General features: G+C 50.4%; 1 protein-coding gene across 2 annotated transcripts; it reads left to right on the plus strand.

The window, feature by feature from the left end:
• Positions 1–367: 367 nt before the first annotated feature.
• Positions 368–25,957, plus strand: CYP4F22 (cytochrome P450 family 4 subfamily F member 22). Of its 2 annotated transcripts, none has more exons than XM_077121933.1 (13): positions 368–399; positions 8,431–8,653; positions 9,920–10,064; positions 15,150–15,203; positions 15,340–15,467; positions 15,613–15,734; positions 18,569–18,836; positions 20,559–20,625; positions 20,732–20,861; positions 23,343–23,476; positions 24,405–24,469; positions 25,265–25,347; positions 25,772–25,957. In XM_077121933.1, exons 2-13 carry the CDS (start codon positions 8,432–8,434, stop codon positions 25,947–25,949), a joined length of 1,596 nt encoding a protein of 531 aa, XP_076978048.1. In that variant the 5' UTR covers positions 368–399; position 8,431; the 3' UTR covers positions 25,950–25,957. The 2 variants fall into 2 exon arrangements, with proteins under 2 accessions (XP_076978048.1, XP_076978049.1); XM_077121934.1 differs by lacking the exon at positions 368–399 and adding an exon at positions 2,355–2,460.
• Positions 25,958–26,551: the final 594 nt, after the last annotated feature.

Below are 26,551 nucleotides of genomic sequence, written 5' to 3' on the forward strand. Positions count from 1 at the left end.
CTGGGATGGGGGTGCAGAGGGAGGCTGGGGGAGGAGTGGTCCAGCAGGGTGACCCAGACCTAGCGGGGACGGGGAGCCGGGTGGCTCCGGGCCTCAGGGTCTCCGCGTCCTGTCCCCTCTGTGAATTTCCTTCTCTGCTTCACTGTCTTTTTCTCTTCCCAGTTTCTCTGCCTTTCCTTCTCCGTCTCTGTCTGAACCCATCTCATTTTCTCTTTCTTTCCGGACCTCCTCGTTTCGGGGCCCCACTTTCTCCAGCTCAGCCGGGATGTGGGGGCGCGTCCGGGGCGTGCCCGGGGGCGGCCCGGGTGGGGGGGGGGGCGGGCTCGCAGCGCGGCCGGGCGGGGTTAAAGGGCTGAGTTGCCAGACGGCGCGGCCAGAAACCGGGCGGAGAGCCGCAGGGTGAGTGCGCGAAGGGAGGGGCCGCCGGGGGCGCGATGCTGGGGGGCGAGTGGACCCCAAGGGCTTCCTGCGTTTGTGCGCATTTTGTGGCTGCGAGCGCCTCGGCGCCCTGGGGCTTTTCTGCTCTCTGGGCGTCTCAGGTGGGGAGGGAGCCTCAAGGAGACCCTCCTCAGCTCCGACGGTCCGAGCCCTGCCCCGAGACTCCGCCTTAGGACTGATTGGCAGTGTCACTGCGATTTCCCCAGCCGATGGGATTTGGGACCACCTGTGGCTGCCACCTTAGGGGACCCCCTGCCCAACCCCTGGCAGTCGCAGAGTCCCCCACTTGTCCCTCTGTGCGAAGGGGCTGCCCTCCGGGGTGCCCAGAGCGGGCAGTGGGACAGACAAAGGAGGACGAGGCTGAGAGCACAGGGAGGCCCCTCTGGGCTGGGGGTGGGGTGGGGGTGGGCTCAGGGTGCTCCCCCCCCCCCCCCGCTCCCGCCTTGTGCCTCTGTCCCCTTCACCCCACACGCTGCTCCCTCCAGGCGAGCAGTCCCAGTTTCAGAACCCCCTGAAAGTCACCTCGTGGGATAAAGGGGGAAGGATGCCACCTCCTCGTCCCTCCCCATCCCTGGGTCCACGGGCTGGCCCACCCACAGCATCCAGCTGCTCACCCCAGAACCTCTCTGAATCCTTCCAGCCACCCTCATTTCACATGTGAGGAAACTGAAGTCCAGAGAGGGTAGGGATGTGCCACCATGGGCCAAAGGGGGACTTGCGATTTGAACAATCAGCCGGGTCCAATCCCCTCGATTCCTCGGCTCTCTCCGATGGCCCCTGTGTCCCCATCCAGTGCAGCTTTGGTTTCTGCTCCGTAACCTTAGCTCCTGGCTGGCGGCTGGCGGTGATCTGGGTTGGTGTCTGCAGCAGGGTTTCGGTGACGTGGGAGGCGTTCAGAGAACCAGACCCCATCCATCTTCCCTGGCGAGCTTTGGGTCCCAGTTCTCCAAATCTCTGTTGACTGGGCGGTGATAACGAGTGTGATGGCAGCAGCGACGGCAATGGGAGGTGCCCTTTGATGAAGGGTTTAGGCGCCAGGCACCGAGCTGAGCAATTCACAGCAGCTGCTGTAGAAGCTAAGAGAGGTGCAGACGCTAGCCTGAGGCCACACAGCAAAGAGGCAGAGGCTTTTAGCATCCTGTCCAAGACCCACGTCCAATAGCCGTGATAGGGAGATACAATTCCAGTCCTGGGATGATCTCGATTGATGGATTTTCAAGTTCTTTTTTTCCTGCCAGGATTTTCTTTTGTTTGGCCTAGGAAGCTGTTGGCAGAAGGCCAAAAATATTCCACAAGCTCTGATGCACCCCACCTCCCCTCCATTTGCCCTCGTTTGACATGAGTGTCCCTGAAGAGTGTTTTCAGGATTCCAGACATTTGGGGTGCTCAGAGTGGAGGGCCCCAACCTAGGAGATCCCTCTCAGCTCAGACCTTCTGAAACTTGGCACTGTGGAGGGATTTGAGTCTCTGGGGTGGGCTGGTCCTTCGGTGTCGTGGGGCTCAGGGGGACACTGGGTGGAGAGGAGGGCTGGGTTGGGGAGCTGTGGGGGGTGTCCGAGGGCAGTGCCAGTCTGCCGGGCTGCAGGCTGGTCCCCCAGCACCTGCCATTCGAGATGTACACGTGCCCCAGTGCCAGCCGGGCCCACCTCCTGCATTCTTTCTCAGAAGGCTCCACGCCTGGTGTAATGAGTCCCTTGCCCGCGGGTTGGGCCAACCTGACAAACCTGTGCTCTGAAGGAGTTGGACCCAGACTAACCGCCTGGTGCCTCCACCGCCAGATAATGCAGGGCGGGGCCCATGCCCGGGGCCTGGGAGTGGAGCAAGCAGGCATGCCAGCCTCTCACAGCAGCCGAAAAGTTCTGGCTTTGAATTTTCTCTCGCGTCTGTAAAATAATAACAACGTGAGTGGGCAGAATGGCTAATGCTGGGCGTACCGAGACCTTTCTGTGTCTCGTATCGCAAAACTGTCCCAAACGACTCGAAGAGCGAGGTCCTGCTGTTATAAACCTGTTTTACAGTCCGGTAAATGGAGGCCTGAGGTGGGGCCTGGAGCACAGGGAGGAGCTGGCATGAGCAGGGCTGGGGGAAAGGCATGCTGGCTGAGCAGGGAACAGCATATACGATGGCTCTGAGGAGGGAACAGCTGGATCCCGAGCAGCCACAGTCGACTGAGCTAGGGAGAGAGTATGCAAGTGAGGCTTGGGGTGGGTGGGTTGGGATGGGCAGGACTGCAGAGGGCAGCAGGAACCAGATCCGGCAGGGAGGACATTGTAGCCGGTGCTGAATTATACTCAGAGAGTACTGGGGAGCTATGGGAGGATTTAGAGCACAGGAGGGTCAGGATCTGATTTAATTTTAGAAGGATCTCTTGCTGTTATGTGGGGAGAGGACTCTCAAGAGGGTGGGGATGGAACTTGGGAGATGGAAGGATATGTAGGAGAGATAGCTGTTAGGACTTTGTCAACTGATTGGGGAGAAGGAAGGAGGAAGGAGACGGAGGGGAAGGGCAGGTTTGGGGAAAGATGCAGAGTTTCCTTGGCCACCCTCTGAATCTGAGGGTCCACAGGAGGCCCCCTGGGGCGGGTGTCCAGGAGGTGGCTGAACCCGCCATGGGGGCACTCAGTGCTGGAGACCCAGGAGCTGCATCGGAAAGGGGGTCACTGAAGCTGTGCGAGGGGCCGGCACCCCAAGGAGGTGTATGCAGAGGGAGGGCAAGAGATGGCCCAGTTCCACGGAACCCCAGTATTTACAAGTTGGGTGAAGAAAGAGGGGTCCTCAAGGCAGACTGCGAACATAGCTGCTTACAGCCACGGGGGGCACGGGAGGGGGTGTCAGCTCCCAAGGGATTCCATGCTGAGGGGAATGGGGAGCCATGGAGGGCGTTAGAGCAAGGGAGGGACAGCTCTTTAGGAAGGCGATGGTGGGGGCTGGAAGGCAGCCAGGTGCCTCGGGGAGGGGGAGGAATTGACCCGGGTGGCCCCTTGTTGGCTCAATATCTCGACCTTCTCCACACCGGGAGCCTCGGTCCTGCAGAGAAGGGGACCCGCCCTGGGCCACACAGGGGAACGTTCCCACCGAGATGGACTTCAGAGATAATTTTTGATGGCCTCCCTCATTTTCAGATGGGGAAACTGAGGCCCAGGCTGTGAAGGCAGGACTAGAACTTGGCCGCCTGTGGGTCTTTGCGTTTGTGCAGGCATGTATATAATTACTAAGAAGGTCCCCTTTTTTTAGGTTCCTCACTTCATTTAGTCTCTCCCCAAAGACCCAACCCTTTTACCCTGTGTCTTGGTTTCCTAGCGCTTCTGTAACACATTACCCCGAACTTGGTGGCTTAACACAACAGAAATTGTTCTTTCTGGGTTCTGGGGGTCGAAGTCGGAAGTGAAGGTGGGGGCAGGCTGTACTCCCTCCAGAGGCTTTGGGGAGGGCCCCTCCTGGCCTCCTCCTGCTCCCGAGCTTGTCCCTGATCCTTGCAGTTCTTTGGCGTGTAGACACACGGCTCCCGTCCTCTCTGGCCATGTGGCCGTCTCCCCTTCTGCCTGTTAAACCTCCCTGTGCCTCTCTTTATAAGGATGCCTGTGATTACATTTAGGGCCATTCAGAAAAATCCAGGATAATCTCTCTATCTCAAGAGCCTTAACTCACCCACCTCTGCAAAATAACCACAGGTCCCGGGGATTAGGACCCCATATCTTTTATTTTATCATGTAATGTTTTTTATTGTAGTCACTTATATACAGCTATAAACTTCCCATGTTAACCACTGCTGAGTATGCGATGCCACTGTATTAACTACATTCACAGTATTCGGCTCCCATCACCTTTACTCCAAATTTTTCATCAACTCAAACAGACATTCTGTGCCCATTTAGTAATAACTCCCTCCCACCCCCTCCACCTCTCAGCCCCTGGTAACCTATAACCTACTTACAATCTCTAGAGATTTGCTTCTAATAGGTACTTCATATAAGTGAATTCATACAATATTGGTCCTTTTGTGTCTGGCTTTGTTCACTCAACATGATGTCGTTGAGGTTTATTCGTGTTGTAGCTTGCATCAGTACTTCTTTCCCTTTTATGGCCAAATAATATTCCAGTGGGTGGATGGACCTTGTTTTGTTTATCCCTTCATCGGTTGATGGACACTCGGCTTGCTTCTACCTTTCGGCTATCCTGAATAATACTGCTATGAACATTGGTGCACAAATATCTGCTTTCACTTCTTTGGGGCATACAGGTAGGAGTATGATTTCTGGGTCATATGAGGCAGAACCTGACATCTTTATGGGGGGGCATTTGTTCAGTTTGCTGAACCCTGCTTTACCTCCTTCGCAGAATTTATACTTTGCCATTTCTTTGTTAGTGGTCGCTTTCGTTGAGGGTAGGCGCTGGGTGGCCTGCTCACCATTACATCCTCAAAGCTGAGAACACAGCCAAACACACAGCAGGGCTCAAAAAATATTTGCTGACAGAATACTGACAAATGCACATAGGGCCTGTGCCGGTTTGAAATTATTATGTACCCCAGAAAAGCCATGCTTTAATCCTGTTTCAGTCTTGTAGGGGTATCCACTTCTTTTAATCCTGATTCAGTACTGTAGGGTGGAAAACTTTGATTAGATTATCCCCCAGAGATGTGACGTGCCCAATTGTAGGTGTGACCTCCTGATTACATGGAGATGTGACACCATCCATTCAAAGTTGGTCTTGATTAGTTTACTGGAGTCCTTTAAAAAGAGGAAACATTTTGAAGAAACCTTGGAGCCAACAGAGATGCTTGGAAAACAGTTGCTTCAGAGCTGACAGAGACACGGATGTTTGGAGATGCTTGGAGCCCAGTAGACATTGCCTGTGCCTTCCCATGACATGTTAAGCAAGCCCAGAGCCTGGAGAGAGCCAAAGGAAGCCACGAGATGAAAGCCAGCCCTGGAGAAGCAAAGTGAGAAGCCCCCACAGGAAAAGAGGCCGAAAGCAATGGAGCCCAGGAGCAAGGGACCAGCAGATGCCAGCCACGTGACTTCCCCGCTGAAGAGGTGTTCCTGACTGGCCTTTCTTGAATTAAGATATCTTTCCTTGGATGCTTTAGTTTGAACATTTTTATAGGCTTAGAACTGTAAATGTATACCTTATCAAATTCCCCTTTTAAAAGCCGTTCCATTTCTGGTCTATCAGGTTCTGGAAGCTGAGCAAATTAATGCAGAGTCCTTGGGGGAAGAATGAGGTACAAGGAAGCACGTAGAGAAAGGTTACACTTATTATTAGCAAACACTTGCTGGTTTCTCTTACATTATTGGGGTGCATTGTTAACTCCCACGAAATCGGTAAAGAAATAGATACCTGCAGCTGCTTCGAGAGTGATGTGCCACCTGGAGCTGCCCATGTGAGAGGTAACACAATTTTACACCATTGTACCGTTTTCAGATTGTCTTCCTGGAACTTGCGACTTGGGGCTCTCTGTGCTTTGATTTGGGAGGTTGCCTATGCCCCATTCCTCCCCCTCCCCCAACTTCCCAACGGGAATATCACCTACACCGTGTAGTCTATATTTTAAGTTAGATCAGCCCGATGGGGCTCTCCAAATTTGATGCTTCCCCAGGATGCGGTAACCAGTAGAAATATCCTCTTTTCAGCATGGATGAATGTGGCTTGAGTTGGCTGGTGGAGGAGCTGTGGCAGCCATGGGTGGGGACTGAGGGTTTAAGCAAGGACTTGGAGCACAGGTGTTTCTTTAGCTGTGTTGCCCGAGAAGGTAGGAGAACGGAGGGAGCTGAGACCCTTGACTGGTAGGACTGATGGAAAGGAGAAGGTGGGACACAACCATTGTCAGGAAATCTGTCTGGGGCTGGCTGATATCTGTGAGCCCCCAAAGTAAGGGTGATTGAGCTTGGCTCCCAAAGGAGGTCTCTGCCAGCTCCTGTCTCCCTTCCGTCAAAGGAACTGAGCTGAGACTCAGTTTCCTCATCTGGGAGATGGAGAGAATGTTAAGTTTGACTGCCAAGAACTGGCTTAAGATTCCGTGAGCTGAGGCTTGGTTCACGGAAAACAGTAAGCACTCTGTATGTGCTTACTGCTTAAATTAATATTATTTCTACCCACCTACTTGGTTTTGGTTCTTTCAGCGGCAGACCCAAAGGCAAGGATTTGGGAAGGGATTGCCTTGGACACCAGGGAAGAGGAGAGAAGGGAGGCAGGGCAGGGAGGCTACGTTTAGAGAGTTCCTACTGTGGGCAGCTGGAGTTTAATCCCACCATGGGAAACCCTGGCTGGAGCACACACCTCAGCCTCATCTCACCTGAGGAGAGAGGGAGCTGGGTTACTGTTCCATCCACGCTCATTCACTGAGAACTGCTCTTTAGAGGAGAGAGTTATTGATTGATTGCAAAAAGATAACCTAAGTACAAAAAAAGCAAAACATTTCAAAGCACACTGCCACAATTAGTTATAGAACAGACTTCAGAGTTTGGTGTGGGTCCCTATTACACAATTTCCAGTTTTTCTTTCTAGCTACTTCAAGTCACTGAGTCTAAAAGAAATATCAGTATAATAATTCAGCAGTCATATTCGTTTGTTAAATCCTATCTTCTCTGATATAACTCCACCTTCTCCTTTGATCCTTCTCCCAGTCTTTAGGGATATTTGGGTTATGCCCTTTCTAACTTTTTTCATGTAATAAAGTGCTGTCGATAATATGGCATAGGTGGATGGAACTAGCTGATGTTCTTGGAGAGGCTGGGCCCTCTGGGTTTCAGGACTTATCTGCCCTAGGAACCCAACTGGAAGTTATAGGTTTCTGGAAAGTAATCATAGTGCATGGAACCTTTGTAGAATCTTATATAATTCCATATGTGTTTTTTAGGGTTGACAGGAATGGTTTTGGTTCGGGTTTGGCTAACCATGATAATTAACAATATCGATCTGAAGCTTTCGTAAGAGTAGCCTCCAGAGTAGCCTCTCAACTCTGTTTGAACGCTCTCTGCCACTGATACTTTATTAAGTACACTTCTTCTCCCCCTTTTGATCAGGATGGAATTATTGATCCCACGGTGCCAGGGCTGGATTCATCCCTGGAAGTCCTCTCCCACGTCACCAGGGAGACCCTCACCCATGGATGGCATGTCCCACGTGGGAGGGAGGGCAATGATTTCACTTGCAGAGTTGGGCTTAGAGAGACTGAAGCCATATCTGAGCAACAACAGAGGTCCTCCAGAAGTAACTCTTAGGCATGCCTATGGGTAGTCTAAGCTTCGCTACCTACATAAGCTTCACAAGAGTGAGCCTCGTGATCGAGGGCTTGGCCCGTTGATTTGGGAGTGCCTAATGTTTGACAGTATCAGGGTTTCCCTGGTGGTAAAGCTTAATTGTCCCATATTTTTTCTCCCGTCTCTCAGGGGACTTTGCCAATACTTTTTCAATTATTTGCTCAGCATACTCTGGGATGTATCTGGGCCTTACATTAAGCTGTACAGGATTACAAGCCCTCATCCCCATTTTGGGCTCCCTATGTTTGGGGTGTTTAGATGATCTTTCCAGACGGGTTGAATTAGATTATGTGCTATAGAAAATTTATGTGTTGGAGAAAATAAACCTCTCTTCCTTTGGTCTCCTAGAGTAGGTAAAGTTTTAAAATGCAGTCCGTGTCCTCCTGACCCCTGCATTCTGATTTGCTTTAGTCCTGACCAGATCAGGTTGGTTCTTATCTCTAATTGAAACTTAGGGGGGGTCTTAACTGTCCAGCACTTCTGTCCAGTTGTGCCTGGGCCAAGAAAGCTCTCAGGTGGAGAGATCTTGCAGATGTGAAAGGCTGAGGGGAAGTGGGTTGGACACCAACAGCTGCTGGCTGGGGTCCCTGATGGGGGAAGCAGAGGTGTCCTTGGGATCTGGGACTCCCAAGTTTGAGCACCTACTGTATGCTGTGGTGTGTGGCACATGGGTGGCTGGAGGGCGGGTCTGACCATCACTGCCCACCCTCCCTCCCCGCTTGTCCCCTAGAATGCTGCCCATCACGGACCACCTGCTGCACCTGCTGGGGCTGGAGAAGACAGCGTTCCGCCTGTATGCGGGCTCCGCCCTGCTCCTCTGTCTGCTCTTCTTCTTCTTTCGCCAGCTGCTGCAGCTCTTGGGGCTCTGCTGGAGGTTCCACCTCACCTGCCGCCGGCTGCGCTACTTCCCACAGCCACCCAGGCGCAACTGGCTGCTGGGCCACCTGGGCATGGTGAGTGGGGCCGGGCAGGTGCGCCTTGCAGGGCCCAGGGGCTGAGGAAGAGTGAGGGGCCTGCTGGCTTCCTGAACCATCCCCCATACCGGGAGGGTGGGTTGGGGCCGTGAGCAGACCCATGATATGGGACGTGGGGTTGAAGCTCAGAGAGGGAAAGCAGTTTGCCCAAGTTTGCACAGCTGGGACGAGGTAGAGCTGAGACTAAAGATGACATCCCCCTATAATCCCAGACTGTGGCTGGAGCAAAACCTACAGCACCCATGAGTTCTGGCTTCTGGGATCTCTGCTCCACTCCCCTCTCTACCGCGGTTCCACTATCCCTCTCCTTAATGCTTCAGGTGTAGCCATACCAGGGCAGCCCCTTACTCATGTGTAATTTTGAGCAAGCCATTAGATCTTTCTGAGCAAAGTAGAACGAGGGAAATAATTTAGGGTTTTGTGTGGGTTGAATGTGTCAGTATAAATGAACAGTGTCTAATGCAGAGTAAGCACATTTATGCGTTACTATAACAATATATGGCACAATGTGAAGAACACATAATATATAAACATGATATATAATATGTAACGGATCACATATACTATAGTATGTAATAATACCAGATACTACATAACATTTGTAATGTATACAATATGTTATATGTGTAACATATAATGCATAGCATATGTAATGTGAATAATTGGTAATGTATAGGTATATAGAATATAGAATATATTAATACAGAATAATATATGACATATGTAATGCATGTAATATATAACATATATAATCTATAACGATATATAACATATTTTATAATACATATGCAGTGTATAATATGCAATAATATAATGCATAACAGTAAATATAAATATATATAAAAACAGTATATAATCCTATATAACCATGTGTTAATATACTACAATGATACAATATCATAATGTATTAATATAATAACAATATTTTATTAACATTATCAACAGTGCCTGATACATGCCAATAATTGTAATTATTGTGTTCCCAAGTTACTCTTTGTATTTCTTGAACCAACCTTTGCCAGGCCTGGTGCCCGGGCTGCTGCTTCATTGTTTCCTTAGTCTTTCAAGGGCGCTCAGAGGCTGAGGTGGTTCTTCCCCATATTTTCAGATGGGAAGTGCAGGCGCAGTGAGGCGCTGCCAACCTCCCGCAGTCACATAGCTTGTTCCGAGGGCAGAAGAGGTGGTGGGGTGGGGTGGGGGGCCAGAACTGAGCACCCCCCCACCGCCCCTGCTTGCTGCCTGCAGTACCTTCCGACTGAGGCGGGCCTCCAAGATGAGAAGAAGGTGCTGGACAATATGCACCATGTGATTTTGGTGTGGATCGGACCCGTCCTGCCGCTGCTGGTTTTGGTGCACCCCGATTACATCAAGCCCCTGGTGGGAGCCTCAGGTAGGTGGGCCAAGCCCCTGAGCCCTCAACCTCCGGAGGAGGTCACTTTGGGCTTCTCAGCAGGGTGGGCTATGCAGAGGAAGGGCCATTTGAGTAGGGCTTTGAAGTATGAGTATGAGTTCATCAAAGCAGGGATAGCTATTCAGGTGGTGGGAACAGCATGGGCAAAGGTATCACAGTGTCCCAGAGATCTGGGAACTTTGAGGGGTTTCCCATCTGCTTCGAAATCAGAGCCATGCAGCCAGCCTGCAGCCTTATCTCATCATCTGGAGCTGGCTCTGACTGGCAAGGAGGGAGTTGTAGCAGGATGGCTTCCCTCTTTTACAGTCCACACCTATCAAGGCCCATGCCTGCCATGGTCTGCTTAGCAAGCTCTTGCTCATCCTTCAACACCCAGCTCCAGTGACTCCCTCCTCCAGGAAGCCTTCCGTGACCTTCCCTAGACATTGTGTCTCACTCTGGGCTTTCCCATTCTCAGTCATATCCCTTTGGGGCTGGATCTATTTGTGTCAGGCTCTGCTTTCCCCATGATTGGGGCCTCTGGCTCCTCAGCATAGCCTCGCCGATGACTGGGCACACCTAGGGACATCAGGGTACGTGCAGAGAGAAAGGATGGTAAAGAAAGACCTTCAAAAATTTTAGCATCTTTGGCTCCAGGTTGGGCTTCTACAAACCCAGGTCTGAAAATTGCCTCCAGGAGCCATGAGAAAGGAAGGGGCTGCCGTCTTCCCCCTCCCCAGCCATCCCCTCCCCATGCCTCTTCGCCCTAGCATTATTGCGTATGTGAGCAGATGACTAGCCCCACTGAAGAAAGGTGGGGTACCTAGATGTGGGGAGAAATGACCGCCCCTAGAGGTGGGCACCAACCAAGTCGTGGGAAGAGCCCTGGGGCGGGGACCCGGGATCGAATCTTGCCTTCAGCGCTTACTGGTTCTGTGACCAGAGCCATTCACCTTGCCTCTGAGAACCTCAGTTTCTGACCTCTAAAATGGGGCAGCAGTGAAAACTCAATAATATAAGGTTGGTAGGTGCTAAATAAGTGTTTTTCCTCTCTCACTTTTTTTTTTAATTCCCCACCTCTTTATTCTTTCAAGTTCTAGAATTCCTTACTCGTGAATTCTCCTTCCATGGTGTTTTAAAAGAATATTTTTATTGAGAAATATCTGCATTTGTATGGTCCAGCCATATTATACAATCAGTGGCTCACAATATCATCACATAGTTGTTTATTCTTCACTATGATCATTTTAAGAACATTTGTGTCACTCCAGAACAAGAAATGAAAAGAACAGATTTATACATCCCATAACCCTTACCTCCCTCTCATTGACCCACAGTATTTCAATCTCTCCAAATTTTGCCCTTTTTCTCCCTCTATTATATATTTGTCTTTTACTCATCTCTCCATACCCTGGATATAAGGAGCAAAAGACACAAGGTTTTCACAACCACACAGCCACATTGTAAAAGCTATATCGTTATAAAAATCATCTTCAAGAATCAAGACCTCTGGAATACAGCACTACAGTTTCAGGTACTTCCCTCCAGGCATTCCATTACACCATAGTCTAAAGAGGGATATCTATATAATGCATAAGAATATCCTCCAGGATAACCTCTTGACTCTATTTGAAATCTCTCAGCCACTGAAATTTTATTTTGTCTCATTTCTCTTCCCCTTTTTGGTCCAGAAAGCTTTTTCAATCCCACGATGCCAGGTCCCGGCTCATCCCTGGGAGTCATGTCCCACGGAGGGAGAGGGCAGTGGGTTCACCTGCTGAGTTGGCTTAGAGAGAGAGGTCACATCCGAGCAACAAAAGAGGTTCTCTGGGGTTGACTCTGAGGCTTAATTTTAAGTAGGCTTAACCTGTCCTTTGCAGGAATACGTTTCATATCCCCCACCTTTTTTAAAAAATTGTTCCCCCACCTTTTAAAATACACCTTCTCTTGCTTCTTCATCCTCTGAACATCCGTCTCCTAGGCACCGTTGGACGTGCTTGTGAGACTCCAAGGGCAGGAAGTAGAGCCCCCAGCAAAGGCCTGGCAGTTAGTAGATGCCCAGGACACTTGGCCTCTTCCTCTCCCTTCCCCTCCCCGGGACTGGCAGGTTGTTTCTGCCTCTTCCCTCTGGCGGAGTCAGCTGGATGGAGAAATCCAAGACGGGGAGGGTGGGGCTGTGAGTCAGGAGAGATGACCTGGAGGAAGGCATCCAGGCCTCAGGGAGCTCCCCTCCCTTCGTACCTGTGCTCTTGCACTGGGTAGGCTGCAAGCTGCCCAACTCCATTGCCCAGTGGGGCCACCATGGGTGGAGAGCACACCCAGGGGCTTGCTGCTGTGGCCCCTGGGCCCTGGATGGCCAGCACGGTGTGGCTCCCTTTGAGCCACAGCTTCCACATCTTCAAACAGGCATTTGGAATTAAGAGCACTGATGGGAGAAAATAGGCGAAGATGCTTTACAGAGAATGACACATGATGTATAAACATATACTTATAGCTTGTTTTTATGCATTTATTTTCCACTCATAGAAGTCCGCTGTGAGCTGGACCCAGATATTCTTCTCACAAGTCCTTGATTGTGATGACCAATAGCTGCGATTATAGTAATAAAAAAAGCCAATGGTTGGTCAGGTTATGTGCAAAAAAATTTAGTGAGCCCCTACTATGTGCCAGGAACACATTAGCTCATTGAGTCTTTATAGGGGTGTCATGAGGCAGGAATGTTATATCTCCCACTTTAGCCGAAGAGGAAACAAAAGGTCAGAGTGGTTCCATGTCCAAATTTACACAACTAGTTAGTGGTGGGGCTGGGATTTGAACTCAGACGTGGTTGGCCGAGTGCCCAAGCTTTCACCCATGGTGTGTAGCTTCCTGCCTAATACCTGCTTCTTGCTGAACACAGTAAGACTGCTTTTCTTACATGATTTTTGCCAAGGGAGAAATTATCACCCCCCTTTTAGAGACAGTGAAAATAATGGGAGGGAAAGCCTGGACCCAGACTCTCTTGGCATCCAGTGGTTAGGGGTGGAGTGGAAGAAGGATCTGGGGACAGGAAAGCAAGGGTTCAGCTCATGGGGTGGGATTGGAGAAGGCTTCCAGGAGGAGGTGCCAGTGAAGCTGGGCCTCAAAGGATGCATAGGAGCTTTCCAAGGGAGGAATGCCAGTGAGGGTTCCTGTAAGGGCAAAGGCGTGGGTGTATGAAAGCTCCAGGAGAATTCACGTGACCTGGGTGGCTGGAGTGAAGGTGATATGTGGGGAGAAATGGGGGTTTGATTAGGGAGTTAAGCAGGAACTGGACCCAGAGCTCGTGTGTGCAAAGTGAATGAGCTTGTGCTTTATCCTGGGCATGGTAGAGAGCCTTGGGAGGTGGTTAAGCAAGGCAGCCACTGGCCAGATATGTGTCAGAAAGAACCCTGAGTCTCCTAGCCTGGAGTCCAGAGCCCAGAGAGAAGAGGAATAACTCAACTTCCATCGTCCTCTCCAATGTCACCTCCTCCAGGAAGCCTGCCCTGACTTCAGCCACCCTTTCACTGTGTCTGCCTTCACACCTGGCACACTTTCTTGAAAGTTGCATGATGTGTCTCTATTCCCTTTCCCACTCCACCCGTGAGCTCCTCCAGGCAGGGTGTGGAGCTGAGCAAACGCTGGGTGCCCAGCATCACTCAGCATGGGTTGGATGTAGAAAGAAGGTGGAATAGGTCTGTTGAATGGGAGAATTAGTGGACAGATGACTGTATACGCAGTTGGCCAATTCCTGGGAAGTGTTTATAGGCAGCTGAGTCACATCCATTGCAGGTAAAAGTGGTGTCACTGGAGTTTCAGGTACTTCCTTCCTGGGTCCCTGCCCACTCTGCAAATCTGGTCAGTGCATAGAAAGAGAATTCACTCATTCATGCGCCCATCCATTCATCCATTTATCCATCTGTCATTCCATCCATCCAACCATCTATCCATCCATCCATCCATTTATCTATGGATCTGTCCATCCATACATCCATCTATGCATCTGCCAATTCATCCGTCCATTTATCTATCCATTCATTCATTTATCCACCTATCCATATCTATCTATCTGTCTGTCTGTCTTTCTGTCTAACTGCCTATCTACCTGGCCATCCATTTGCTTATCCGTCCATTTATCCATCCATCCATCCATCCATCCCTCTCTCTCTCCATCCATCCACTCATTCATTTATTCTTTCATTCATCCATCCTTTGATTGATTGCTGATTCATTCAATAGACACTCATTTAGTAACAAAATTAGTGGTCAACCTGGTCCCTCACCTCAAGGGACTTGTACTGGATATAAATGATTCGGAGTGTTTGGCAGAGGAGGGGGCAGCATCCAAGCTGAGACCAGAAGGATGAGGGAAGAGAGCTGCTGAAGGACTCGGAGCAGCGTGAGAACATGGCCTTTTCCAGGAGCCGAGAGCTTTTCTGTGATGTTAGAACGCCCAGTGTGAGGGGGAGGAGGGTAGAGGTGCCTTCAGAGACGTCTTGACAGGACCAGCTCATTCCAGGACTTCAGGGATGGGCGAGCAGCTGGTGCTTGAGGGTTACAGGGACTATGGAGGGTGTGAGCGGGTGGGGGGTATGTGGTCAGGGCTGCAACAAGATAAGATCTTTCTGGGGCTAGCATGAGGGACAGACTGGAAAGGGTGAGGCTGGTGCCAGGGAACCACAAGATGTAATCAGAAAAGTGGGGAAGGGGTGAGCGGACTCTTCAGGAATATCTAGAAGACTGTTCTGGATGGTGTGAATGAAGGTCTAGAGGGGAGACACAACATGGAAATACAGAGGGTCATCTGATGGGTGACCAAGGACGAAGTGAGAGAGGCAAGCAGGAGCCAACGGGGGCAGGGCTTTTAATGCCAGGTTGAGTTTGAACTTAGTTTTCACAAGGGTAATAGGGAGCCATGGAAGGTCATTGAGCAGGGGAAGCTCATAATCAGATCAGCGTGTTAGAAGGTTGCATGCGGGATGGACTGGAGGCACGCGGTGGGAGGTCGGAACCCATGGAGGTCACGGCAGGGCTCGAAGGTCAGAACTCTGTTTTCAGTCACCATCGCTTCTTCTTTTCCCACAGCTGCCATCGCCCCCAAGGATGACCTTTTCTATGGCTTCCTGAAACCCTGGCTGGGTGAGTGCAGGGACTAGGTGGGCTGGGGCCAGGGCTTCGGGGTAGAGGGAACCCGGGCATGGGGTTTCTCGGGGGGGGGGGGTGTGTGTGCTTCAAGGCACAGGAGAGACCCCTGATCACAGTCTTCTGGGTCCAGGCGATGGGCTGCTGCTCAGCAAAGGTGAAAAATGGAGCCGTCACCGCCGCCTGCTCACGCCCGCCTTCCACTTCGACATCCTGAAGCCCTACATGAAAATCTTCAACCAGAGCACAAACTTCATGCACGTGAGCTCCACGGGGACAGGGTGGGTCCAAAAGGGAGTCCCGGCTTGTCCTAAGAGCGTGGCTGAACTGCTGCCGGCCCCCGGGCTCCGTCATTGCCAGCCCCGGGCCGCGTGTCCTCGCGTGCCACGGCCTCCCTCTCTTCCAGGCTAAGTGGCGAGGTCTGGCGAAGGGATCGGTGATCTCTCTCGACATGTTCGAGCACATCAGCCTCATGACCCTGGACAGTCTGCAGAAATGCGTCTTCAGCCACAACAGCAACTGTCAGGAGTGAGTGTGGCAGCCCTTGGGAAGCTGGCTCCGGCCGCCCCAGGGGCAACATGGTGGGAGAAGAAAGGGGATCCATGGGGTTAGTTAGCCCTGGGCTGCTGGCAAGTGAAAAGCGGATTGCAAACCCAAAATATAAAGTATCGTCGTATGTGCTTACCCGTGTCGTTGCCCTCACCAGAGATCTTTATTTTTCTCCTGTGACTTTGCTCTATGATCTATCGTCCTTTCCTTTCCACCTACAGAGCTCTCTACAGCATCTCCGGTAGGACTGGTCCAGTGGTGAGAAACTCTGTCAGCTTTTGTTCACCTGGGAATGTCTTAATCTCTCCCTCATTTTTTTTTTTTTTCACACAGCATGGTTAAATTTAAAGAACAGAATGTTCAGCGAAAACACAGTGAATCACTGAACAATATATACAGAATGATTCCGATCATATTAATTTAAGAAACCCATTATTCACATCATAGACTGATTAAGAAGAGAGCCTGGGTGAGGAAAGGGCTGTCCTAAAGGGTTGAAGATGTGAGTATGTTGAGCTGAAATCAAGGGCCACTGGGGCGCGACCTGGCCAGCAAGAAAGTAAGACAGAGAGGCAGCTATTAAAACGTCATCGCGTTGAATAACTAAGTGAAATAGGGTTAAACCAAAAAAAATTGGCATGCTATAGAAAGCCTTTCTTTTGCACACGAGATATTGAACCAACACAGAAAAGCAATTATAGAATAAAAGAAGAAAAGATCATAGTCTAAAGAGAAGAAATGGCCTTTTCTTCTAATACAAGTCATTGGGTGATATGCAACTAAAAGTTACAGGTAAACCTTTGTGCTCTTGGCCAATTTATCACAAAGGACCAGACGGGTAGGAGAGAACGTGGAGAGATTGATAAGAATGTCAGAGATAGGAGAAGCGGTTGAGAAACGACATGAATTATCGCCTTCATTTTTTAAAAACTTTTTTTATTGTATGATATAACATATGTGCAAAGCAAAGAAAGAAAGAGGCAATGGTTTTCAAGGCACTCTTCAACAAGTAGTTACAGGACAGATCCCAGAGTTTGTCATGGGCTACCATGCCATCCTCCCAGATTTATCCTTCTAGTTACTCCAGAATATTGGAATCTAGAAGGAATAATTTTTTTTTATCATCACGATAGACTTTTTTTTCGTGAAAGATAACATATATACAAAAAAGCAATGCATTTAAAAGCATATTGCAACTTTAGTTGTAGAATAGATTTCAGAGTTTGGTATGGGTTACAATTCTACAATTTTAGGTTTTTACTTCTAGCTGCGCTAAGATATTAGAGACTAAAAGAAATATCAGTTTAATGATTCAGCATTCATATTCATTTGTTAAACCTGACCTTCTTTGTATAACTCCACCATCACCTTTGATCTTTCTATCCCATTCTTTAGGGGTATTTGGGCTCTACCCATTCTAAGTTTTTCATGTTGGAAGGGGCTGTCAGTAATATGGGGTATGGAGATGGAACTAGCTGATGTTCTGGAGAGGCTGGGCCCTCTAGGTGTCAGGGCTTATCTGGTCCAGGGACTCATCTGGAGGTTGTTGCTCTAGTGCATGGAACCCTTGTAGAATCTTATATATTGCCCCAGGTGTTCTTTAGGATTGGCTGGAATGGTTTTGGTTGGGGGTTGGCAAGTTATGACAGATAGCAATGTGTATCTGAAGCTTGTGTAAGAGCGACCTCCAGAGTAGCCTCTTGACTCTGTATGAACTCTGTCTGCCACTCATACTTTATTCCTTACACTTCCTTTCATCCTTTTGGTGAGGATGGAATTGTTGATCCCACAGTGCCAGAGCTGGACTCATCCCTGGGAGTCCTCTCCCACGCCACCAGGGAGACTTTCACTCCTGGATGTCATGTCCTACGTAGCAGGGAGAGCAGTGATTTCACTTACAGAGTTATCTCCTTTATTTTTAATTTTTTTGTATATTCATCATCATAATCATTTCTTAGAACATTTGCATCAATTCAAAAGAAGAAATAAAAAGAAAACAGAAAAAATTCATACATACCATACCCCTTACCCCTCTCTTTCATTGATCAGTTGCATTTCGATCTACTAAATTTATTTTAAAATTTGTTCCCCCTATTATTTGCTTAATTTTAATCCATATACTTTACTTGTCTGTCGATAAGGTAGATAAAAGGAGCATCAGACACAAGGTTTTCACAATCACACAGTCACATTGTGAAAGCTATATCATTAAACAATCAAGAAACATGGCTACTGGAACACAGCTCTACATTTTCAGGCACTTCCTCCAGCATCCCTATTACATCTTGACTAACAAGGTGATATCTATTTAATGTATAAAAATAACCTCCAGGATAACCTCTTGACTCTGTTTGGAATCTCTCAGCCATTGACACTTTGTCTCATTTCACTCTACCCCCGTTTGGTCGAGAAGGTTTTCTCAATCCCTTGATGCTGAGTCTCGGCTCATTCTAGGGTTTCTGTCCCACATTGCCAGGAAGGTCCACTCTTTATGTATTTTAGATACAAGTTCCTTCTCATTTTTATTGGGTTTCCTTTTTATTATTGTCTTTTCGGAGTTCTTTATATATTTTAGATACAAGTTCCTTCTCAGATATATGATTTTGCAAGTCTTTTCTCCCCTCCTGTGGGTTGTAGTAATTCTGTTTTGGTGATGCCACATCTATGCCAGAGGCGCCACCTCTGTCTGTCTGGTCTTCTCTTTGGTATCTCCTCGACGCAGAGAGGAGGGTGGCGTTTGCCATGCCGGGGGCCTCGCTGGGCAGTGACCCAGGGGTCAGGCCTATGCTCACGGGTCTTCTTCTCCCCTCCAGGAAGATGAGCGATTACATCTCGGCCATCGTCGAGCTGAGCGCCCTGGTGGTTCGGCGGCAGTTCCGCCTGCAGGAGCACCTCGACTTCATCTACTACCGCACGGCGGATGGGCGACGCTTCCGGCAGGCCTGTGACACTGTGCATCGCTTCACCACCGAGGTGATCCAGGAGCGGCGGCGGGCGCTGCGCCAGCAGGGGGCTGAGGCCTGGCTCAAGTCCAGGCAGGGCAAGACCCTCGACTTCATCGACGTGCTGCTCCTGGCCAAGGTGAGTTTGCACCTTGGGGGGGTGGTGCTCCAGGCCCACCTCCTCATTGATTGAGCACCAACTGCACAGAATGTTCAATGTTAAAAGTAACAGAGATCTAGGGTGGAGTCGGGTGCAGTACAAATAAGATTTTGAAGGTGAAATGCAAGACCCAAAGAAAGGTGGCATTAGCAGGATATATGATTATCCTCTAGTGGTGCTTCGGTGGAATTTTTCTCCTTAAACTTTTTGTTTTGAAATAATTTAAAACTTACCTGATAGTTGCAAAAAGAATACAAAACCCATACAGAGAATTCCAACACACCTCCCACCCAGACACCCAGATCTACCAGTTTTAATATTTGTCACATTTGTGATATCATCCATCTATCCATCCATCCATCTGTCCACCTACTTATCCATCCACCCATTTATCCCTGTATTCATTCACCCATCTACACATCCATCCATCCACCCATTTAGCCATCTGTTCATCCATCCATCTACCCATATATCCATCCATCCATCCACCCACCCATCCATCTACCCATCTACTTAGCCATCCATCATCCATCCGTCCACCCACATACCCACCTACCCATCTATCTAGCCATCCATCCATCCATCTATCCACCCACCCATCCATTCATCCACCCACCCATCTACCCATCCACCTAGCCATCCATCTATCATCCATCCATCCACCCACACACCCATCCATCCACCCACCCATCCACCCATCTACCCATCTATCCACCCATCCATCCATCCATCCATCCATCCACCCATCCATCCATCCATCCATCCACCCACTCACCCATCTACCCATCCACTTAGCCATCCATCATCCATTCGTCCACCCACATACCCACCTACCCATCTATCTAGCCATCCATCCATCCATCCATCCACCCATCCATCCATTCATCCATCCACCCATTCACCCATCCACCTAGCCATCCATCTATCATCCATCCACCCATCCATCCATCCATCCATCCATCCACTTATCCATCCACCCATTTATCCATCTATTCATCCATCCATCTTCCCATCCATTCACCTATTCATTCACCCATCCACCCTTTTATCTGTCTGTTCATCCGTTCATCTATCCATATGTCCATCCATCCACATCCATCCATTTATCCATCTACCAATCCATCCATCCATCCATCCATCCATCCATACACACATTTATTCATCTATCTAATTATCTAACCATTTATCTATCATCTATCAATTTTCTAAACATTTGATGTATAAGACTTACATGTACATTTCCTAAGAACAAAGATATTCCCTGATGTAACCACCTTAACTGCTGCTATCAATTTCAAGAGCTTCTGTTTTTTGAGCAGTACTTTGTTCTGGATTTGGATGGTCATGGATTCCATTCTTGGCTCTGCCACTTACTGGGTGTTTGGCCTTGCTCCTAAAATTGTTCCCTCTGAGCCTCACTTTCTTCACTTATAATAAGAGGGTAATAAAACCTAATCACAAGGTTGTTGTCAGACACCCAGTAGGGTGCTTGCCGTTAAATGCTGCTCAAGACACATGAACGCCCTTGTTCCCCTCACCTGGAACTTTCCATCTTTCTTAGATAACTTGCATGTCTCCGTCTACCTGGAACATTTCCCCCCACAGCTTGGCATAAGCGAGAGGGACCTGTACTTTGGAGGAGCCCCTGGGATGCAGAGGGCAGGGTGAACTGGGGTGAGCCTCCTCTACTATTCATTCCAGGATGAAGATGGGAAGGAACTGTCAGACGAGGATATCCGGGCTGAGGCTGACACCTTCATGTTCGAGGGTGAGGATGGGGGATGGCTGACGGAGGATGGGAAGGGACCCCATTGTCTGAAGGTAGCATTTTTGCTATCTTCAGGAAGCCACCCGAGCACCTCATTTGCCTGCAGGTCACGACACAACCTCCAGTGGGCTCTCATGGGTGCTGTTCAACTTGGCAAAGTATCCGGAGTACCAGGAGAAGTGCCGGGAAGAGATTCAGGAAGTGATGAAAGGCCGGGAACCTGAGGAGCTGGAGTGGTCAGTTTGGGTCCAAGGTGGATAAAGGGGGCAGGCTGAGTAAGGCCCTGAGCCTTGGATAGGATGCTCTACCATTTATTGACTGTGTGACTTCAGTCAAATCACTTAAGCTTCTTGGACTTCAGTTTCTCCAACCACCAATTCACAGGCCTACCTCATAATGTAAGAATTCTCAGAGTGTCTCAGTCAGCTCGTGTTGCAATAATGCTGCATGACAAATAGCCCCCACTCCCAAACTCAAGTCACTGGTTTACAATAAGCCTTTATTTCATTCTCACAAGTCTGTGCATTGACTGTTGCTGTTGAGCTCTGCTGAGTTAACTGGGTTCAGTACCAAACTGAGGATTGGATTCAGGTCTAGGACATGGATACATAATTCTGCTATGGAGAGAATCAGGAATAATAATCCCATGCTGGGTCAGCTGAGGCTGGGGAATGCAAAGAAAGACGCAGCATTGAACAGCAGTGACTTGTGCAGTGAGCAAATTAGTTCCTCCCAATTTTCTCTCAACCTTTTGGCTTATGACCAAGGAAAGACCCTCTCAGTTGGGCACTTCTGGATTCTCAACATCTTGTGAATCTTGCTTAGCTGCCTTATAAAGGAGAAAGATGCCTCAGGGGTGATGAGTTCGGCAGGAGATAGTGTCTAATTGGAATTTAATAATGTGCTTTTGTTTTCCAGTAGTGTTTATGTTTGTGGGTACTTTTATGTCGGGGATACGGTTTGCCTTTGGTGGCAGCAGTGAGTTTCTTGAAAGAGACAGTTAAGCTTGCTGGCTTAAAGAAAACTATTGGGTCATGAACTAAACATTGTGATTAATCTATTTTGGGGTCCTGAAGCCCAAAGGAAGAAATTTATTTAGTAAATAATAGTATTAGGAGAGGATGCATGGGTTTTTATTTTTATTTTTAATTTTTTTAGATATGTTTATCCATGGATTGATTTAGATTTTGGAGCCTGCTTTATATTTTGGAGTGCAATCTTAGATGCACTCTTTATTTTTATTTTTTTTTAAACATAACAACATACAAAATTGAACGTCCTTACCATATGATCATTCCATTCTTGGCATATAATCAATATCACAATATCATCACATAGTTGTATATTCATCACCATGATCATTTCTTAGGACATTTGCATCAATTCAGAAAAAGAAGTGAAAAGAAAAAAGAAAAAAACTCATACATACTATATCCCTTATCCCTCCCTCTCATTGATTGCTAGTATTTCCATCTACCCAATATATTTTAGCCTTTGTTTCCTCTACTTTTTTTCTATATCCCTTACCAATCCCTTTCATTGATCACTAGCATTTAATCTAATAAATATATTTTAATATTTGTTCCCCCTATTTATTTATTTATTTTGGATCCCTATGTTTTACTCATCTGTCCATACCATAGATAAAAGGAACATCAGACACAAGGTTTTTACAATCACACAGTCACATTGCAAAAGCTTTATCATTATACAATCATCTTCAAGAAACATGGCTACTGGAACACAGCTCTACATTTTCAGGCAGTTCCCTCCAGCCCCTCTGTTACACCTTAACAAAAAAGGGGATATCTATATAATGCATAAGAATAACCTCCAGGATAACCTCTCGACTCTGGAATCTCTCAACCATTGATACTTTATTTTGTCTCATTTATCTCTTCCCCCTTCTGGTCGAGAATGTTTTCTCAATCCCTTGGTGCTGAGTCCCAGCTCATCCTAGGATTTCTGTCCCACGTTGCCAGGAAGGTCCACACCCCTGGGAGTCAAGTTCCATGTAGACAGGGGGAGGGCAGTGAGTTTGCTTGTCATGTTGGGTGAGAGAGAGGCCACATCTGAGCAACAAAAGAGGTTCTCTTGGGGGTGACTCTTAGGCCTAATTTTAAGTTTCATATGAACAAACCCAAGATTGAGGGCTCGGCCTATTGCTTTGGTTGTCCCCACCGCTTGTGAGAATATCAGGAATTCTCCACATAGGGAAGTTGAATTTTCCCCCTTTCTCGCCATTCCCCCAAGGGGACTTTGCAAATACTTTTTTATCCACTGTTCAGATTACTCTGGGATTTATTGGGGCATCATTCTGGACAAACCTACAAACTCTCATGCCCTACTCAAGGTTCCCTGTACTTATGGTGTTCAATTAAACTGTCCACATAAGTTATATCGGGAAATGGGATGCATGGGTTTTTAAATTAGCAATCGATACAATGCTGCTGTCCTGGCACCCCACCCCCTAGCCCCAAGGGATCTTCCTAAGAGCAGTTAAAGGTTCAGCACTAGGGCTGCATGGAAGCCCACGCCACTGCCGGAATCCTTCTGATTGACTGGTGGTTATTTCGCATCCCAAGTGTTGGGGCAAGTGTGAGACTGTGGGTGGGTTCCCTGCCAGGCGGCCCCTGAGTGCGTGCAGCTGTGTATGTGTGTTGGGGGTGGGGTATATCGCCGGGTCTGGCCCTGAGCCGCAGCCTGGCTTTCCCCAGGGATGACCTGATCCAGCTGCCCTTCACCACCATGTGCATCAAGGAAAGCCTGCGACAGTACCCGCCTGTGACTCTCATCTCCCGCCGCTGCACGGAGGACATCAAACTCCCGGACGGACGCATCATCCCCAAAGGTGCCTGCCGCCAGCCCCCTGCTGCTGGGTCACACCAGCCCCCATGGAGCGGCAGCTCTGGTCACCATGGTGGCGGCCAGGCCTGCCCTGGGGGTGCTGTCCCTGTGGATGTGGGAGCTGAGCATGGGCCCGGTGCTTCTGGAGAGATGGGGGTGGCGGCAGGAGGGGCAGGGCTGGGCGGCAGGTGTGTGCACGTGTGGTCATATGGACATGAGTGGGTCCACTGCAAAGAAAGGAACAGGTGTCCTGAGTGTGCATGTGGACGAGGGGTGGTTGCATTCCCCTGGAAAGCCAGCTCTGGCCTGGGTGGACACCGGGCATCTAGAGAGACTTCACCCCCAGGCCCAGGCCCTTGTGTATCACCCAGTCTGGGGGACAGAGAGCAAGGCACAGACTCTGGGGCCAGGGATGGGCTAAAGGAAGAGACAGGTCATGGAGAAGCCCAAAGTGTGGAGTGATGGCTCTTTCTGGGGAGGAATGCACGGAGGGCTTCCTGGAGGAAGGAACATGGGATGTGAGCCTTGGAGGTTAGAAATGAAAGAGAGAGCATGTTATGGAGCAGAGCCTCAGGATACAAATCCTGAAAGGCCTTGAATGCCAGGTCGAGGCACTTGAATTTATTACTGAAAGCAGCGGGGAGCCATGGAAGGCGTTTGAGCCAAGGAGGATCGATGTGAGATCCATGTGTGAGAAAGATCCCTGTAGGGCCTGCATGGCAGCCAGAAAGAAGGCAGAGGAAGGTGCTGGGGGATTTCCTCAGGAGAGACAGGGGATGTGTGCGATAGAAGAAAATTTCAGGGAAGGGTGGGAAGGAAGTAGTGGCACATGAGTCTTGGGAAAGCTGTGGCCCCTGGGGAAGCTGGGGAGAGAGTTCTCCAGGAGAGGCCCTGGCGTGCATCCACCCCACCGACTCCAGCTGTCCCCACAGGAATCATCTGCCTGATCAGCATCTATGGGACCCACCACAACCCGACAGTGTGGCCTGACTCCAAGGTGAGCTCCTGCTCCCAGCGTCCGTGCTCTCAGCTCCCTCCTCCCCAGAGGGGCCGGTCCTGATGCAGTGGGGTCGCCCCTCCCCTTCCCACCAGGGGGCAGTGCAGGGTTGGGTGCAGGGCCTGAGCGCTCCCCCCCCCCCCAAATTTATTCACTCACCTGTTAATTCATCAAGTCAACAAGTATTTATTGAGCACCTAGTGTGTGCCAGCCTCTGGGCTGGGCGCTGGGGAAAGAACAGGAGAACAGATACTGCTTAGCCCTCATAAAACTAGTAACTAGCACAGGAAAGCAGAATTAGTAAGCAAATAAGATCATTTCCGATATCGATAACTACACAAAGGAAATACTGGGGGTGGGGGTGGAGCGGTCACTTCAGCTCAGGAGGTCAGGAAGAGAAGAGACGTCTGAGCTGAGACTTGAAGGGACCTGGGTTCCAGGCAGAGGACACAGGGTTTGCACAGGTGCTGAGGCAAAAGTCTGGTGTGCTTGAATGGAAGGAGGAGGCCAGTGAGGTCGGTTCTAGCGAGGGTGGGGTGGGGTGGGGTGGGGTGGGGCGGGGGAGGCGGGCAGGGGCCGCACCGCGCTGGGCGCGTTGGAGGGGGGCGGTATCCGGATATGCTTCATGGGTGCTGGGAAGCTCGCCCTGGCGGGCCCTGCCCTCCCTCTCCCACCCCGCTCTGGGCTTCTGGATTCTCTCCATCCAGCTGGGCTGGTTCCTGGGGCTGAGGGCCCAGGCTGGGCTGGATGGCGGGGCGGGGCCGGGACTCATGTCCAGGTGGTTCTTGCCGGCAGGTGTACAACCCCTACCGCTTTGACCCGGACAACCCACAGCAACGCTCTCCGCTGGCTTACCTGCCCTTCTCCGCGGGACCCAGGTAACGCCTCCATCTTCCCTTGCCCCCCCAGGTGTGGGCCCAGGTAACTCCCCCATAGTGGTGGCGGTGGAGGGAGACCAGCAATGTGTCCTTGAGGAGCTGGGACCCCTTGCTTCCCGCCAGTCTGGTGTCTCCAGGGCACCAGGGCGCGCCCAGCTCAGGCTCTCCATGTATTGAGAGCCTATTGCGGGCTAGGTCCAGAGTCTCGGACGCACGCGCTCTCCAAGGCTCTCTGATGCCACTGTCCCCGTGTCACATTCGAGGAAACTGAGGCTAGGAGGTGGAGGCCATCCACCCAGCACACTCAGCTAGTAAGAGGCCTCGCCAGGATTCGAACTCCAGTCCCGGCAGCCCAGGACTGTGCACCCGCTCGGACAACGCGCGACCCAGGGTCCGGCGCTCACACGGGTGTCCCATCCCCCAGGAACTGCATCGGACAGAGCTTCGCCATGGCCGAGATGCGCGTGGTCGTGGCGCTGACGCTGCTGCGCTTCCGCCTGAGCGTGGACCGGACGCGCAAGGTGCGGCGGAAGCCCGAGCTCATCCTGCGCACCGAGAGCGGCATCTGGCTCAACGTGGAGCCGCTGCCGCCGCGGGCCTGAGCGGGAGCGCGGGGGCGGGCCCGGTGGCCCAGGCCCCGCCCACCGGAGGACCAGGCCCCGCCCCCTGGATGACTAGGCTCCACCTCCGAGCCGCGGATTGGTACAGGCCACGCCCCTCGCGGAGAAGCCTCCGCTCTCCGCCCGCTTTACCCCGCCCCCGGGCCCAGGCCCCGCCTCTAGGACCCCGCGGACTCAGGTCCAGCTCAGAACGGGAGTCAAGGCCACGCCCCCCGCAGAACCGGGCCCCAGGCCCCGCCCACCCACCGAGGCTTTCAAGGACCTAGGACCCGCCTCTCGGGCTCAAGCCCCGCCCCCGGCGGACCCCGGCCGCCAGCCACCTTCGGGACTTGGGAGCTGGAACCCGGAACGCAGACCTCGCCTTCCTAGCGCCGGTCAATGGCCGGGCTGGTTGTTCCTGTTTGTAAACCCAGACCCTCGCAGCCCTCTTCCTTCCTCCCTCTCTCAAAGGCCCTTCCGGGCGTGTTCGGATTTTTGCAGATTACAAGCAAGGGCCGCAGACGCCAACCCTCCCCAAGCACCCCGTCCCCCATCCCCCTGTAGCCGGGCCAAACCCTACACAAGTCGTCCGGAGCCCAGGACGG

This window comes from Tamandua tetradactyla, chromosome 11 (assembly GCF_023851605.1).
Source record: "Tamandua tetradactyla isolate mTamTet1 chromosome 11, mTamTet1.pri, whole genome shotgun sequence".
Lineage (NCBI taxonomy): Eukaryota > Metazoa > Chordata > Mammalia > Pilosa > Myrmecophagidae > Tamandua > Tamandua tetradactyla.

What these genes read in the sequence shown, in the direction of transcription:
- CYP4F22 (XM_077121933.1), top strand. Translation starts at nt 8,432, where the DNA reads ATGCTGCCCATCACGGACCACCTGCTGCACCTGCTGGGGCTGGAGAAG. An exon ending in ACGTGCTGCTCCTGGCCAAG is followed by an intron (nt 18,837 to 20,558) that starts GTGAGTTTGCAC and finishes TATTCATTCCAG; the next exon opens with GATGAAGATGGGAAGGAACT. An exon ending in TGACACCTTCATGTTCGAGG is followed by an intron (nt 20,626 to 20,731) that starts GTGAGGATGGGG and finishes ATTTGCCTGCAG; the next exon opens with GTCACGACACAACCTCCAGT.